The following is an 18115-nucleotide window of genomic DNA, read 5'->3' on the forward strand; positions in this document are numbered from 1 at the left end:
GGTAGCTGGGTTCTCAAACAGCCCAGGGCCAAAGTACTATTTCTGATAAACTTCAGCCCATGATCATATGAAAGGCAATCTCTAATAATGGCCAGATTAAACTTGACTTCCTTATTTGATTAAAACTAGCACCATAGAGCCAGGGGAGCTGCATTAATTAGGTCTTGAACATGATCTAAGCCTAGCTCTTGGTGAACATGAAAGTAAGGGGTCGAAGGTGGGACCCCCAACAGGAGACAACTAAATCTATATTCCTCTTTGGTTAAACCCAACATCGCAGTAAACCCATACTCCCATGCGATACCTGAAAATTGGGAGGCATTTCCGTTTATAAATTTCTAAGACCGGGATAACAGGTTTTTTGCCAATAGAGGCAGCAAGGGAGAAAGTTGTGCCAACAGTATGTGAGAATTCGGACACCCTATTTCTGAGACAAACAGACCAGGTACAGGCCTCATTAAAGTCCAAACAAAAGTATACAAAAGAGCTCATCCTGCCCATTTTTTTCCACGTACACTGACGGTGCGAGTTTTGGTGTTTCTAGCACCGCACATCATTAAAACGTTTTTTAAAAATGTAGTCTCTAAATCAAGCCCCTTCATGAATGACAAAGCTAGTTATCAGATCGTTTAGGGCATTAGCCGTTCTGGCAAGGAGCACCACATCATCCTCATATAGTAATACAGGCACAGCTTTATTCTCAACACGCGGTACATCAGCCCCAACAGGCACTAAGGTACTCTGCAAATCATTATTATAGAGTAGGAAGAGTATAGGGGCTAAAACACAGCCTTGCCATACACTGGGCTTTACTTTAAATGGGCCCGGTACACTCCCCAGCCTCCTTAAATCTCACTGTGGCCGAAAGCTCTTGATGCAGGAGCCGCAGAAAAAAAAACTAGTCCCTCCTCAAGACCCAATGACAGGGGAATTGGCCATAACTTTGACCTGTTGACATAATCAAATGCACTCTATAGGTCCATGAAGGCAAGATGGATAGGCGTTCCCTTTGCATGTTTATATTTGGCCACGATAAGATGTAAATTCAAGCATTGCTCGATTGTTCCAAAGCCCTTCCTGAAACCAAATTGCACGCAAGATAGAATATTACTCTAGGTTAGCCAGGACTGCAGCTGTTCCAAAATAACTCAACCTGTTATTTTGATTGTAGAATCGAGTAGTGAAATTGAGCGGTAGCACCGTGGTTCTGATGGATACAACTACCTGTGGATTCCTCACCTAAGGAATACTCCCATGGCGCCAGCATTCGACGGAAATTTTCTTCCTAGTCTCTGCACGTCGACGAGGACGTCACTCTAGCCCACGCGACGCCGTCTGACGTCATACAGGCAATAAGAGGTCCTCGACGACGTGCCGACGTCAGTTCCCGTTTTTCCGTGCATTCGAAACGGTTATCTTCGAGGGAGCAACTGTTACTTTCGTGGTTACAGTGTATTTTTTGCTGCGTAGTCCTTCGCTGCAGTAATAATGTCGCAGAGAAAGTCGGGTTTTAAGCCTTGTCGTGAGTGTGGGGGCAAGATGTCAGTTACGGATCCTCACTCCGACTGCCTTTGGTGTTTAAGCTCCGACCACGACGTCTCGACTTGTGATTCATGCCAGCACATGAATCCAAAGGCCCTCAAGGAACGTGAGGCGAAGTTGTTTATGGCGAAGTCGAAGAAAGAAAAACATCATAAGAAGTCTTCTTCGCCAAGGCATCGGCGTCATCGAGACTCCCGGCGCCGTAGAGAATCACGGCGCCATTCAAGCAAGGAGACTCGTTCCAGGTCTTCGGATCGGCGCCGGAGGACTTGGGAGGTCAGTCCCACGGTCACGCCGCATCTATCGACGCCGTTGCCCTCTCCGGCGTCACCGACTTCACCTGGACAGGCGTCGGTGATTGAAGTGGTGCAGCCTCTGGTGTTGTCCCCGGCGTCGCAGACGTCGAGGTCGGGGTCGCCTTCGATACAGGCACCCCAGTATCCGGCTTTTCCCACCCCTGGAGCCGATAGTACCGCATTCCTAAATGCGATGTATACCATCTTCCAACAGATGGCTCCAGGGGGTGCTCCAGCTGGCCCTTTGGCCTTTTCATTGGGTGATCCTGCGCCTCTACGGCCAGCACCCTTTATGCCCTTTCTCCCTTTTGGGAATGTGGGCTCGGCGCCGGTGTCGGCGCCTGTGGCCGCTCCGGTGGCTTCGGAGGGATTGGCCCCGGAGATTTCCATCCCGTCGACGTCGGGATTTCGTCCGGTGGGTCCATCCGCTCCGAGTGCTCTTTCATCGGCGCCAAAGTTACCTGTGGCGCCGGACGCGGCGTCGGTGGCTTCTGAAGATCGGCGCCGATCTTCGGCGGAGGCCTTATCGACTCCGCGTATCGAGCAGAGGCTTCATTCGAGGAGACGTGCTCTCCGTTTATTAGAGGAGCCGGAGTACCAACGAGTCCTGGAAGAAGGAGAACTAGAGGACTCGGGTGATGGACTGCATGGTCTAGATACAGCCAGTGGGCTGGACACTTCCCCTGAGTGGGATCTTTCGTCTCCAGGGGAATACACGGAGGAGGCTGCTTCCTTTCACGCAGTGGTACGGAAGGCAGCTAGTTTTCTGGACCTGCCTTTGCCGGTGGTAGAGACAAAACAGAACCTTCTGACAGAGGTGCTTCATCCGGCCTCAGCTGCGGCAGAGCCTCTATTGCCCTTTATTTACGCTTTGCTGGATCCGGTGCTAGAGGTGTGGAAGAGACCAGTATCTTCCCCAGCGGTTCATAGAGCCGTAGCCAGGAGGTATCGAGCTGCACCAACTGACCCTGGCTTTCTTTCTAGACACCCTACACCGGAGAGCTTGGTGGTGCAGGCCTCCTGTTCATCCAAATCAGCGCCTCGTTCTTTCCCGACGGTGCCTGGGGACAGGGACTCGAAGAAACTGGATGCGCAGTCCAAGAAAATCTTTTCGTCCTGCAGTCTGGCGTTGAAGGCCACCAACGCAACTTGTATCCTGGGGAGATATATTCATGCTCTTATGGATGACATTTCCTCATCATTTACGGAGCTTCCCCAGGGTCTTTTGGATGTTGTTTCAGATGCCCAGGCTGCCGCGACCCAGATTATTCAGTCTGGGCTGGACACCACCGACTCGGTGGCCAGAGCAATGGGCACGACTGTGGTGGCAAGGAGACAGGCCTGGCTCTGTAATTCAGGGTTTTCTGCGGATGTGCAGTCAACCCTATTGGATCTCCCTTTTGATGGGGACAAGCTGTTTGGCGCCAAGGCAGATTCGGCCTTGGAACGTTTTAAGGAGAGCAGGGCCACAGCCAAATCGTTAGGACTCCAAGCTCCTTCTTCCTCTGCCTCTTCCAGGATTTTCAGGAGGTTTCGGGGATTTGGGCGTGGCTCTTCCTCCTCTTCCTTTCGGGGGAGATTCCAGCAACCTGCCTCTTCCCATCACTATAGATCTTTTAGAGGGAGAGGGAGGGCCCGCACCAGAGGAGCCTCTCAGCAGCACTCTGCCTCTTCCTCGTCCTCTGGAGGGGTGCAGCAGGGAAAGCAGCCTTAGGCTTCCACCATTTCCCACTCACTCCTCTCCTGTAGGGGGAAGATTACAGCATTTTCTCCACAAGTGGAAGACTATTACAACGGACACTTGGGTTCTCAGTATTGTGGGAAAAGGCTACACCCTTCCCTTTCGGGAGTTCCCGCCCCTCATCCCGCCCCGCCCATCTTATTGTTCAGAAGAACACCTCCTGTTGCTAGAACAGGAGGTACAAGTCCTCCTTTCAAAGGGCGCAGTAGAGTTGGTCCCAGAGCAGGAAAGGGGTCGAGGTTGTTACTCAAGGTATTTCCTGATTCCCAAGAAGGATGGTCGGTTGAGACCAATCCTGGACCTGAGGATCTTGAATTGGTTCCTCAAACAGGAAAAGTTCAAGATGCTGACCCTAGCTCAGGTGCTTTTGGCGTTGAACAAGGAAGATTTGGATGGTGTCTGTCGACTTGCAGGATGCTTACTTTCATATCCCGATACTCAAGTCACACAGGAAGTATCTCCGGTTTATGGTGGGATCGCAGCACTATCAGTTTGCGGTCCTTCCGTTTGGTCTTACTTCAGCACCTCGAGTCTTCACGAAGGTGATGTCGGTGGTTGCGGCAGAGCTCAGAAGGAAGGGGATAGCAGTATTCCCTTACTTGGACGACTGGTTGATCAAAGCCAAGTCGCCGGAGCTTGTGTCGCATCATCTGCAGTCAACGACTCAGTTGTTGTTCGACCTGGGTTTTTCGGTGAACGAGCCCAAATCTCACCTGGAGCCCTCTCAGCGCCTCCTGTTCATAGGGGCAGTACTGGATACAACATTGAGTCGAGCCTTTCCTCCGCCTCAGCGGATTCAAGATATTCAGGAATTGGTTCCAATGTTTCGAAATGGAGCGGTAGTTCCAGTCCTCAAGGTCCTTCGTCTGCTCGGTCTGTTTGCCTCCTGCATTCTGTTGGTCACGCATGCTCGCTGGCACATGAGGGCTCTTCAGTGGTGCCTCCGAAGGCAGTGGTCTCAACACAAAGGAGATCTAGAAGGTGCTGTCAAGATCTCCAGAGATGCTGCTGTGGACTTGAAGTGGTGGATTGCGAGCAACAATCTTTCACAAGGAAAGCCGTTCGCGCAGTCGCCACCAGTGGCCACGGTCATAACAGATGCTTCCACTCTAGGGTGGGGAGCTCATCTGGGGGATCTGGAGAACAAAGGCCTTTGGTCTCCAGAGGAGCAGATGTTTCATATCAATCTGTTGGAGTTACGGGCTGTACGTCTGGCTCTCAAGGCCTTCCTCCCTTCCCTTCGTGGTCAGTCGGTACAGGTCCTGACGGACAATACTACCACGATGTGGTACATAAACAAACAGGGAGGAGTAGGGTCGTACCTTCTCTGCAGAGAAGCTCTTCGACTATGGTCCTGGGCAAAGGACCATCAGATTTGCTTGGTAGCAAATCATCTGGCCGGGGTCTTGAATGTACGTGCGGATGGTCTCAGTCGCCAATTCTCGGCAGACCACGAGTGGCGTCTCCATCCAGATCAAGCCCGTTTGATCTTCCAAAGGTGGGGGTTTCCTCGGGTAGATCTGTTTGCCACTCTGGAGAACGCGCATTGTCCGTTATTCTGCAGCCTCCAGTATCCGATGCAGGGAGCGTTGGGGGACGCGTTTCAAATAACCTGGTGCGGCCAGTTGCTTTACGCGTTTCCTCCCATACCCTTGATTCCTCGAGTATTGAGGAAAATTCGCCAAGACCGGGCGCTAGTCATCTTAATACCTCCGGATTGGCCAAGGAGGGTGTGGTATTCCGACCTTCTCCAACTTTCAATGTGCCCTCCGCTCTGTCTCCCTTTCAGGGCAGACCTCCTCTCGCAGTCGCAGGGGCAGGTTTTACACCCCAACCTCCAGAGTCTGCACCTACATGCCTGGAGATTGAACGGGGCAACCTGAGTTCCTTCTCTCTCCCGCCTGATGTAGTGGATGTTATATTAGCGGCCAGGCGACACTTCACTAAATCTATCTACGCTAATAGGTGGTCTAAATTTGTTGCGTGGTGTGGAGAGAGGCAGATTGATCCCTTACATGCTCATCTATCGGACGTTTTGTCTTTTGCTCTGTCTCTACCGCAGAAAGGTTGTGCAGTGGCTACCATTAAGGGTTATTTGTCGGCCTTGTCAGCCTTCATTTGTCTTCCAGACCAACCATCGTTATTTAAATCCCCTATTGTTATCAGATTCTGGAAAGGTCTTCTAAATAAATATCCTCCAAAACTATTTGTTATGCCGCAATGGGATTTGTCCTTGGTCCTGACTTTCCTTATGGGGTCCCCTTTCGAGCCTATGCATTCTTGCCCCTTAAGGTATTTGGTTATAAAAACAGTTTTTCTGGTAGCTATAACATCTGCAAGGAGAGTGAGTGAGTTGCAGGCCTTATCGGTAAAGCCCCCTTATACAACTTTTTATGGGGATAAGGTGGTGTTGAGGACCAAGGCTGCTTTCCTCCCGAAGGTTGTTTCACCCTTCCATTTGGCTCAGACAATTACTTTGTCCACGTTCTATCCTCCGCCTCATCCTTCTAAAGAGGAAGAAAGACTGCACCGTCTGGACCCAAAGAGGGCGTTGAGCTTCTTTATTGATAGAACAAAGGATTTCAGGCTAGAGGATCAGCTGTTCATCGGGTACGTGGGCAAGAGGAGAGGAAAGGCAGTCCACAAGAGAACACTCTCCAGGTGGGTGGTTCTTTGCATTAAAATCTGTTACTCTTTGGCAAAGAAGGACCCTCCTGAGGGCATTAGAGCTCATTCCACCAGAGCTAAGTCGGCCACTTCGGCCTTGGCCAGAGGTGTTCCTGTGGTTGACATCTGCAAGGCCGCAACTTGGTCGTCCCTTCACACTTTTGCGAAACATTACTGTTTGGACTCTGAGGTCAGAAGGGACGGCCATTTTGCACGGTCAGTGCTGCAGGATTTCTTGGTTTGACCATTTAGGCACCCGCCACCGGGCGTGGTACTGCTTTGGGACTCTATTCATTAGGTGAGGAATCCACAGGTAGTTGTATCCATCAGAAGAACGAGTTACTTACCTTCGGTAACGACTTTTCTGGTGGATACATTAGCTACCTGTGGATTCCTCACAGTCCCACCCGCCTCCCCGTTGCCTTTCTGGTCTTACGAAGTAATCCTTGAGTGCGCTCCTCTTGGTCTTCAAGGTTGCAATAGATGTTGTATATATGGATACTTGTATATATTTATCTGTATATATATATATATATCTTTGTGTACATACATGATTTGCATATATTTGTTCGTTATATTAAATTTACAGCTATTCATTGCAATATTGTGTATTTTACAAGGTTATGGGATGTTGCCTTGCTCTTTCATTGCATTGGGTTGTTGTTCTCATGCACGTAAAAAATGTTGGTACTGACGTCGGCACGTCGGCGAGGACCTCTTATTGCCTGTATGACGTCAGACGGCGTCGCGTGGGCTAGAGTGACGTCCTCGTCGACGTGCAGAGACTAGGAAGAAGATTTCCGTTGAATGCTGGCGCCATGGGAGTATTCATTAGGTGAGGAATCCACAGGTAGCTAATGTATCCACCAGAAAAGTCGTTACCGAAGGTAAGTAACTCGTTCATCTTGAACATTGCTCTTTTAAAAAAAATATATACAACAACAGACATATGCCATGAAGATTGAATCCTGTCCCTAAAGGCTTAATTGAACACGTTGATAAGCAAGAGAGACCAAAAGCCGGGGTCCTCTTTAAATAACTCCAGGGGAACGCCTTCCGGGACTGGTGCCTTGTTGCAAGGACTTTCTTGGATGGCTTTGAAGACCTCCTCTGCCTCAAATGAAAGGATATCACTTACAAGCCCCATAGGAGATTCCTCATCGAAGATCACAATGTTAGAAGAGTAGACTGTAGAAAAATGCTCAATCCAGGTCTCATAACCATTTGGACGGTAACTTTATCAGTTGGTAGGGCTGAAGATAGTCTTGCCCGCACTGCCTTCCAAAACTCCTCTGGGTTTTTATTCTTACATGCAGTCACAATAGTCACCAACTTCTCAACCTTCATTCCGACTTACTATTTTAGATCAAGCGCACAAGTGCTTCGACCTGTTGTAAGTATTGTGGGATTTTAACCACACCCATCTCACGCCAATCACTTTTATTCGTTCCTGGGCTTGCCTTTCAAAAATCACTTGATGTTATTGGTAAATGGTTTACGTTTGTCCCGCCTTGAGGCTATTTTTTGTCACACCTTGCAGACTGCCCCTGTTAGATGGATTATTGCACGGTTGCCGATATACTTCAGCATGGGCAAACTTTTTTTCTTTTGTCTCTCCCCTTTGTGCTGCATGGCGGCCATGGTGCTCACAGCACAAACAGGCACAACATTGTGAACTCGATCGGCGTTATTGGAGAGCTGGTCACGTTGTTCACAGTTACCCAATCAGAGTAATTTCTTGTGGATCTCCCGTTAAAACACTTGAAATTGGTAAATATTTTACGTAAAACATAAATCATCAAAATGAAAGTGTCTCTCCTGGCACTGCGGGAGAGCAGATACAACAATATTTACTGCAGTTGGGAAACTCGCCCCATAATGCTTTGCAGGACTTTAATTTTACAAAACATTTTTGCTCAAAACTCAGCCTGTGGTGGTCCTCGATCAATGGGACCAGCTCCAAAATGTTCAGCACAACGCACTTTTTCTGTCTAGGTCATCTCTGGGTCCCCACACTAGATTAGTGGGGACCCCAAAATAATAACCTTTCCCACCATCCAGTGTCTTTTTAAGCACTCTTATGACTGGAACGTTTGTTTTACAGCTGGGAATAGCTTGTTTTTTAAAGGGCCTTGTGTGTAATATCATTGCTATTGGCCTGTTATCCCTGAAAATGGGTAATGTACTACAGCCTCTAGGGGCTAAATATATGGTTACACTGCTTTATTTATTGACATTTTCCTTTTGTGTGGTTATGTCCTCTAGGTGCTAACTATATGGTTACATGACCATGTTTCTTACAAAGGTTATTTTCATTGTGGTGTCCTCTAGGGGCTGTTCTAAGCATTACAGCCTTATCAACATACTAAAATATTTGTGGCATTGAAACTTGCCCCATACTACTTTGCAGGGCATTACTTTGACAAAACAGTTTTGCTTATAATTCAGCCTCTGGTGGTCCCAGGCCAGTGGTACCACCCTCAAAACTCACCACCACATGCTCTTTCTAGCTATATCATCTCTGGGTCCACACACTGTTAGTGGGGACTCCAGAATGATAACCCCTACCACCATTCATTATCTTTTTTATTTATTTATTTTTTAACTATCTCATGGCTGGAACTTTTGTTTTACAGTTGGGAGAAGTTATGTTTTATTGTCCTTGTTTGTAATGTCATTGCAATAGGCCTGCTAGGCTTGAAAACTTCGAAGGCACTATGCTCTCTAGGGGCTCAGTATATGGTTACACTGCATTATTTTCTCCCATTCTCTTTTTCATGTGGTTGTGCTCTCTAAGGGTTGACTATATGGTTACATGACCATGTTTCTTCCAAATGCTGTTTTATTTTTATTGTGGTGTCCTCTAGGGGCTGTTCTAAGCATTACAGGCAACATACTATAATATTCACAGCACGAAAACTCGCCCCATAATGCTTAGCAGGGCATTATTTTACAAAACATTTTTGCTCATTGCTCAGCCTGTCGTGGTCCTAGGACAATGGGACCACCTTCAAAACACCCTATCTACATCATCTCTGTGTCCCCGAACTAGGTTGATAGGGACCCCAAAATAATAACCCCTCCCACCATTCAGTGTCTTTTAAGCTTTCTCATGGCTATAAGTTTTGTTTTACAGCCGGGAGAAGTTTAATTTTAAAGGCCTTGTTTGCAGTATCGTTGCAGTAGGCCCGCTAGCCCTACAAACAGTCTAGGGGCAAAGAATATGGTTACACCGCATTACTTTCTCCTGATTTTTTTTTCATGGGGTTTTGCCCTCTAGGGGCTAAGATTATGATTACATGATCATGTTTCTTACAAGTGATATTTTTGTTATGGGCACGTGCCCTCTAGGGGCTGTTTTGAGCATTACAGTCTAATGCCAAAAGTTTATTTCTGATAAAGGTTTATATGATAATTGTATATTTTATTAATCTCCACTTATTACAATTATGATGACCTTGACTCAGGCCAACTTAACATCTTTATTGCACTATTACTGTTTGAACACTCTTGAAATGTTTGGGTGACTCTTCTAGTTTATTTCTCCTCTGTGGTTGTCTTGTGTCTTTTTGGGGAATTGTGTTAGCCAGCCAGCAACTCTGATGGTGGGATGGTGAAAGTGGTATTATATTGGAATTACCATGGCAGATCTAAATTAGAATGCTAAATGGCAACATTTTCATTTTTTGCTGCAAATAGAGGAAGAAGGTAAATAGAAGTGCTTTATTTAAATGCTGGGCCGCTGGAATTATATGGCAGGAAATAACGAAATTATGAGGAAGGATGGACCAATTTATGTGGCAAGAAAAGCCCAGTTATGAATTGATAATGCCAATAGCTGTAACTCAAGCAAATGCGAGACCTATTGCATTGCAAATGCTTGTTTCTCAGTGGTATTGCATGGGCCTTTCTGCTTGCTGCTGTTAAGCTCGGATTTCTAGGTACTTGCTTTAGAACCCTACGCAGGCTATCATTTGCCACCCTGCACTCTTTTTCAAACCGAGATTTACAAGGAGGGGAGAGCCTGCCCGCGGGTCTTAACAGCATGCCTTTAACATGAAACATAAGTAACTCTAAATAACTTATAACTACAAATGGGTTTTGACCAGCCAAAGAGCAAGAATTCACCAAATCCATGCTGGTGCCAACTACCTTCTGCGTTCTGCTTGGCGCCAACCCAGCCTGCGCCCAGCATCCTTAGTGGTTAACATCTTACTACTCTCAGCTGTAACACATCGAGGTTTTGAAGGAACCATGTTCCGTAATGCCAGGGGATTATGATCGCTATAGACCAATGGAGCACCTCAACCCTGTGATTAAAGGGTGCAAGCTCCGTGAAGTGAATACACTGTCAATAGTGGAGCCAAGTCCCCTCCCAGTAAAGGTTGATATAATTGAGGAAACCCTTGGAGGTGGGGGTGTAACACCACATTTTCTAGATCATAACCGGCCAAAAGCAAATAAAAAACAAAGACCCCTAGCATCCGTGGCGTTTAGGTCCACATCCAAAGTATGAGGGTCAAAAATAGATGAAGACAAAATAGGCAGAATACCCAACTTGGCACTGGCACGTTAGCTGAGAAGGACATGCAGGAAAGAAGACCCTTTCATTTTCTTTTGGCTGGCGACTTCAATCAGTAAAGATAGAACATTCAAATTACCTTTGGCAATTAAGTTATTATTATAAAAATTCACCACATAAAACCTAAATTTGCTCCCCCAACAAAGGTAAAAGGCCTGAACCATATCAATTTCAATCGCAATAGACAAGAATCTGAGTCATATAATGATTGGATTACTGCAAATCGTCTATGCTGGCTTCCCTAAATCACAAATCTAGAAGTTACAAATATTCCCAAATCAGTAAGCTATAATGTGCTTGAATCTCTGAAATCACACGCCCATCTCTCCGGACTTTCAATGCCTCTTGAGAAAAGGAATCGCGTTCAAGGTATTATGCTTGTAATGCACCAGGCATTTCATGGAACAGTCGCACTTTATGAGCAGAAAGAGGCCACTTGTGATTGAACCACCAGGATTCTCATATTGATCAATGCTGAATTACTCTGCCAAAGGAAGCTGATCTCTTAAGCCTCATTACAGGAGCAGGACTAAATTCCTATCTGTGTACACACGTGTGATTCTAATAAATGCCAGCAGGTCAAACCTGCCAAAATGTAATTTTGGTAAAAGGACAAAAACATGCAGAATTTGGTGTGTTAAACACCGATTCTGCAGGTTATGACTCATTTGCAAATTGAGAACTTGTTATAGGAGGGATTTAGCACACGTGGTAAATACCTCACACCAAGGTAATAGTATTTGCCATGTGCGGTAAATACCTCGCACTATTCCAAATAACTTATGAGAAGGGCTTGCGCTGGGTAGCGGTAGGATATATGGCTTACAACTATTATTGATGTATTACTCTATGATGTGTTATACTAAAATGTTAACAATATTCAAGTGCTGGTACAAGCAGGTATTACTGTATTTTCTGGTGTAGCTGCAATGTTAAGACAAAATCACAAAAATAAAAATGTTAGAAAACATTTATGAGGAGGGCTTAGAGTCCAGTGGCCTTGGCCCTAGAAGAGTCTAAAGCCAGCCTCAAGAGGTTCTTAAACTCCTCTTTTTATTGATGATTTCAGCCCATCATTGCCCGAATGGGCCGAACGCCTGCTGTCCTAGGAAACAGCTTACATTGTGTTGATTCAGGCAGGCGGCTCTCCCACTGACCGACCTCTGAACCATTTATCTTAAATTGCTTCATTTTGATTGGAGCTTGCCTCAGTACTGTTGGAAGTTTACAACTAGTGCTGTGCTGTGGCTACAGCGCTACATATTGTGGTTTAACATACATTCTTAAATATCATTCTACTTAATATTTAAATGTCCTTTAATGGTTGTCTTCTTCAAAATAAAATCGACGTGGGAGGTCTTGTGTTACCACTGAGTTAATCTTTTTTTTCTCACACTGTATTTGGTCTTAAGCTTGTGAGGGTTTGTGCGAAAAAACAGTAAAAGCAAGTGTGGTACGTATCTGTATTCTACTTTCTGATTTTTTATTTTATGTTCTTGTTTTTTTTGTTTATTTCTTTACCTGACCCCTAAGGCGTCTGCAGTGTGCCTGCGAGCCCCCGTTTCCGAGTCCTTGTCGCGACTGCAGAGAGATCAATTGCAAAAGTTTGCACAGTACCTTATCAGCGAACTACCTCAGCAGGTAGGTCAACAGAGGTACCAAGAAACCTGATAAGCTTTGGGGTCTCTTAGCACAGGCGTTGCCATGCCTTCTTTTACCATGTAATTGATTATTTGGAAGATCATATGAGAATTTGAGTGTGCTGACATTTTTTGTTCAACTAGTAATTAACATTTCGTGACAAACAAGCATGCATTTGTAGCTTTTTGTTTGTCTTTGTACTAGGATGTTACATCCTATGTGTTTTTGCTCTTAGTTAAACTGTTCTAGGTAGCGGATAGGATAAGTCAGTAGGCTTGTAATTTGAAACAAATTACTGATAGCAGTAATTTGAGTGAACACAAGTCTATGTGCAGTTCGGACTATACATTAGTGTTAGTAAGTTGTTTTCAGCCTGAACTAAATGAACCCTTCTCTAATCATACTATAGTTACCAAATCTCCCTGTTCTTTAGCCACTCCAACAAATTCCATCCATACATGATTTTTATGTGCTCACTCATGGATGGCCATGAAGGCTGTTTTTGCTGTTTTTTCTTTTAAACAAAAGGTACATTCCCGCCAGGTAGGCTGTCCACCTTGCTCGTTAGCATCAGGGATTCTGTTTCTAGTGCTTGGTTTTTAAACTACAGATCAGTGTTATTGGGTGTGTTTATTTTATTAATTCAACGAAAGGAAACCAAATGCACAACGTTCAGAATGCACTAGGTTGTCACATGAAAGGCCAGGGCTAGGAGTAATGTCTGTGATGACAGATCGGGGATCGCCCCACTTCTCCATTGCTCTTTTAGATCCAGCAGACGATAACAACGTCTCCACCGTAACCATTATTGTAAGTAAGGTATAAATCAGCTAAACTACATCTAGCACATTTAAGGAGCACTGGCTTCACGGTTAAAATACTTTTAGCAAAAACATGCAGTGGCATATATTTATACAAACATCGTGTTAAACATGAAGGCAATGCTTCTGAAATGCTGCTAGCAACCATACATGGGTCTTGCTGGATGAAAGTTATCTGTACTTGATGTTATGAAAAACAGGTAGGGCTAACTTACTAACGAACCAGGTGTTAGGCAGAGTATTTAAGCTGTGATTGCTACCGGGTCCACCAGTTTACCAAATCTAGGGATGCACAAAGGAGAATTTTTGTCACACATGCCATATGTACATTAGTGCTCTTCGAGTAGCATTTTCAACAGTGGCATTTACAGTGTAAGTGAACGAGTGCCTACAACTCCTAACTCGTCTCTTCCAATTGCTCAGAGTCGTTTGTAAGAAATTAGGTTCCTCATTTCTCTCAGACACTAACCATTTATTGACAAACTTCTTTTGTGCTGCACTGTAGTACAATTCAAAGTCAGGAAGCCACCAGACCTCTCTCATCTAACGGGCTTTGCACTTTCTCTAGTCAACCCTGTGTGCCCCCCACCCCATATCAAACCTGACCGCCCTGAACTTAATTTCCTGAAGAATCGTGAGGAGTAGCAATGATTGGAATGTTCACATAGTGCAATAAAATAAATATCCTAGTGCTCTTACAGAGGGCAACCCTAGAAATGTACACCAGAAGACCTCCACATTTCTTAGTGCCCACCCCATATTGACCCCTAGCATGACTCCTCTGCTGCGATATAATTCTACTCTCAGATATTAGATGTGTTGGGGGCCCTTCCAACTGGGGCACATTTCATCAACGGCACCTCTTCCTTTTGCAGTTTTACAAGGCAGAGGTGAGATTTTCCCTATTTGCTAGTTTACTCTTACGCCTGCCTCTTGGCCAAAACCCATTACTGCCATCAGGGTTAGGCCTACATCTTCTTCAGAAGTCTTCAATATACAACAAAAACAATCATTGGCATAAACCAAGACTTGCTGAGCTCCCATTATCGTGACCTTTTCCTGCTGGACATACTTGTGATAGATTCTGCTTACTGCAGGTGGCAGACTGGATTCGGAGATTTTTTCAGCAGTGACTCCTGTGTGGAAACCTTGCATCGCCCTGGAAATGCTGAACCGCAGCTGTGTATAGCAGCACCCCTGCAACATGGATCGGGAGCGCCTCTCCGAATGTTGTTAGTCTTCCACTGATTTAAAATTGCTCACACAGAATGCTGGTAAAGGAATGTCTTCCACAAAACCAGAGGATTCAAACTATGCAGCGACTGCAAGAAACAGAAGTCATTTACAGACCCCCCCCCCCCCCCCCCCCCCCCCCCACACACACACAATATGTGCCTTTGGTGATTAGCTTCCACTTTACTGTACTGCCTTTTGGCGTCACACTGGCCTTTTGGGAACTCATGAAAGTGATGACTGGTCAAAGCTCATCACTGAAGGTGGGGGAGAAATATACCAGTAATTCAGTGACTGGCTGCTCAAGTTGGGCTTGCACACCAGTGCTGGTCGGCATCTACTCTTTTGTCCTCCCTCTGGTTTTCTATCAGTGAGTGACAGTCCAATCTTAGCCCTTCTTAGAGAATTCCCTTCATAGGCGCTTTCCTTCACATGGTGGAGTTCAAGGCATTTCCCCACTGCAGCGAGTCCCGGACATTTAGGATGTAATCCCGATGTTTTGAGCTCAGTCCTGCGTCATGGTGGGAATGATACTAAGGCTTCTTGGGCTCCTAGCTTCTTGTATCCTCCTCGTCCATAGTGCCAGATGGTGGTTGCAAGCCCTTAGTGGTACCTTGGGTTTTGGTGGCCTCTGGAATTGGAGCAGGCTGTCTGACACAATTCAAGTCTCATGAGTGATGGCCCAAAAACTGGAATGGTGCAGGTGGATATCAACCTCAATAGTGGCAGGCTACTTTGTAGTTACAGACGTGTTGTTGCTGGTTCTGGGAAAGATTGAGATCCGAGGTCTCTGATCTACAGCAGAGCATCTGCTCCATGCCAATCTTTGGAGCTTTGCACCATCTGGTTGGACCTGTAAGCCGTCCTACTGACCACCTGAGGGAGAATTGGGCCCCTAATTAGGTCTGGTGTTAACAAAGACCTTTTGTTTATTTTACAGTCCTGTCTCTCTCTCTTTTGGCTGGCTTCACCATGAGTGACAGTATTGTGCTCTTTCACAAGGGGCATATCAGCACACAAAGTAGTTTTGTTCAATGCCAGGAACTACTGTGGCAATGTGTGCTTTTTGAGACCAAAAATATTTTTACTTTTGCAAATGTTTGTTATAATAGTAAGGGCCCGGCAGCTCCCACAACAATAAAGTTTTACAAAAACCATGTCAAAACAAGACACACATTGACAAAACAAAAAGGCTGCCAACCCATGTCAAATCTACTGAATTTGACAATGCTTGTTTATTTTTCATGTTTCTCATAATCTTGTTGGAAGTGGTTGCTCTAATTTTTCCATTATGGATATCTTTTTTAGAAATACTGGCATTCATAAGCACATTTTATTAAGTGATGCTTCAAAGAAATAGTACCTAAAATTTCACAGCAGCTCAGCAAAATGTTTTTTTCCTCATTGCATTTTTTTATTGAACGTTTTGAATTTTAAGTCAAAGAATCCTCAAAATTGCTTTCAAGCTCCTGCAGATATTTGCATCTAATCAGAGAGCATTCCGGGAGCATTATACGTAGCCTCATATTGTTCAACTTTGCAAACGTGTGTACACATTTTGTAACTGGATCGACTATCAGTGGTGCTGCCCGAGCCTACATGTCCTTAGTACATGCTCATCCTAATAATAAAGACTTTGCATTAATGTACCATAAATACAAGATCAAACAGCATTAACATATGGATATAAATGTTAGTTTTACTGTAGACAATGCCCTTCCTTGATCTATAATGTGGTACTGTAAGGTGGCAGCTGCCAAAGGGTCTGTGCTGCATGGGCTTGTGCCTACTTGTCCCAAAGACAAAATAAATATGAAAACTTGTTGTTCTTGACCCCACACAATATGTCCTGGGCGTCAGGCTATACGAATGCTACAACCCTGGTCAACACTTAGTGCAATTTCTGAAAAGCTGTAATGTTATCCTATAGAAAGAAAAACAAGTACTACATTTAGGTATAGTTCAGCGACTTAAAGGAACAATCTCCAGGACTTAAGGTAAGTACTGGGTAAGGGTCAGGACCACAGGAACAGGCTACACCGGGCGGCCGGGTGCAGAGGTGTAGTACGACATTGGGTGCCCAATGTTAGTCAGTAGGGATTGGTCCAGTTGAAAAGAGTCTGTGGGTCTGGACATGGAGTCCTTTTGGGAAGAAACAAAAGTGGGTTCCAATCTTGAGATGTCTGGGGATGTGGGCACACCTTCCGTCCTCTTCTTCATGGGGCATGGCCGACAGGTGTAGAGGTGTCCTGATTCGTCAGGTTTTCTCTACTGGAGCACTCACAGTTGAGGGGGCCTGAGTGCAGAGGCTGCAGGTGGCGTGATGAGTCCACAGTGGGAAAGTCCAAGGTGTGCTTTGTCTCTGGAGGGCTGGGAGACAATGTAGGCACTGTTGACCCTCTTCAACTCAGGCTTGGTCGCACAGGTGCAGTGATGCTTTCAGGTGTTGGGTTTTCTGTGGTCCAGAGTCCTTGCAGTTCTCTTGGAGTGCGTGCAAAATGCAGAGAAGCAGCCCTGCTGCTCCACGAGTGCTCCGGGGTCTTTGTTGAAGGCAGGCAGGCCTCACAGTCTTTTGAAGTCTCAGCAGCTTGCAGGACAAGCTAACTTTGGCACAAATCGGGGGGGAACAACAGACAGACTGTCAGGGCTGGGACCAAGTAAGGTGATTCTTCCTCCGGCTTTGCTTTTGCGGCTCTTCGGTGTGCTCTATATTTGTAGGTCAGCAGGAATCTGGTTTCCTGGTGCCGGGGGCTCCCCTAAATACTGCATTTAAGGGCATTTCGGTGAGTGTAGGGTGCTAGCCAATGGGCAACTTACCCCTGGGGTCACTACATGCCCTATTTTACCACTTTCTCTGGGAAGTGGGCATAACCATGTCCCAGAGTTCCTAAATCTGCCAACACCAAGATGACATAATTCTAAACATCAACAGGCTCAAATTCGTCAAATGATATTAAGAACTTTATTTCATTCATCTGTAACTTCTGCTCACTAGCCATCACTTTGGGAGCACTACTTTAGTCTGTCCTCAGCCACACCTGCTACGAATGGAATAGGTTACTACCCTCTAAGCAGTAGTGCTTTAAATTCACATGTACCAATCCTTCTCCCAGGAGTAAGCAAATCATTTCATACATGTTTAACATTAACACTTGTTACCATCATATACATCTTGCATGGTCACCAGGTTCCAAACTAACACTCTAAACTTATGCTCACCCTCTGTCCGAAAAGCAGTCTAGCACTGTGTTTGCAACCCCTGCGCATTGCTGACTAAAGGAGGAGTCACAAGGTACCTTGTGAGTCAAAAAGACTTCTTCAAAAAAAAAAAACTTGCAGTGTCCCAGCCCAACACTGGATGGCAGGAGTATGCAGATCATGTGAATATACAGCACTACAAACTACAAACAGATGCTTACAGGATATGTTACATAATCCTTCAGGCGACTGTTCTGTCTAACCATAGATTTCTCACTGCCCTCCTGCTTTCCCGTTCTGTGGAGTGAATACCTGCACATTTTAAGCCCTAAGTTAGATATCTGCACATGGTAATATACATTGTAGCGACTGATCAGTGTGTGAGAGTGCAGGA

General features: G+C 45.6%; 1 protein-coding gene across 2 annotated transcripts in view; it reads left to right on the plus strand.

Moving 5' to 3' along the window:
• The window catches only part of ZSWIM8 (zinc finger SWIM-type containing 8), a 2332791-nt gene that overhangs the window by 362864 nt on the left and 1951812 nt on the right, over positions 1–18115 (plus strand). For both annotated transcript variants that reach the window (XM_069240531.1, XM_069240532.1), the window contains exon 5: positions 12362–12469. In XM_069240531.1, coding sequence (XP_069096632.1) covers positions 12362–12469 — 108 coding nt within the window. The remainder of the gene's footprint in view (positions 1–12361; positions 12470–18115) is intronic.

Source organism: Pleurodeles waltl, chromosome 6, assembly GCF_031143425.1.
Source record: "Pleurodeles waltl isolate 20211129_DDA chromosome 6, aPleWal1.hap1.20221129, whole genome shotgun sequence".
NCBI lineage: Eukaryota > Metazoa > Chordata > Amphibia > Caudata > Salamandridae > Pleurodeles > Pleurodeles waltl.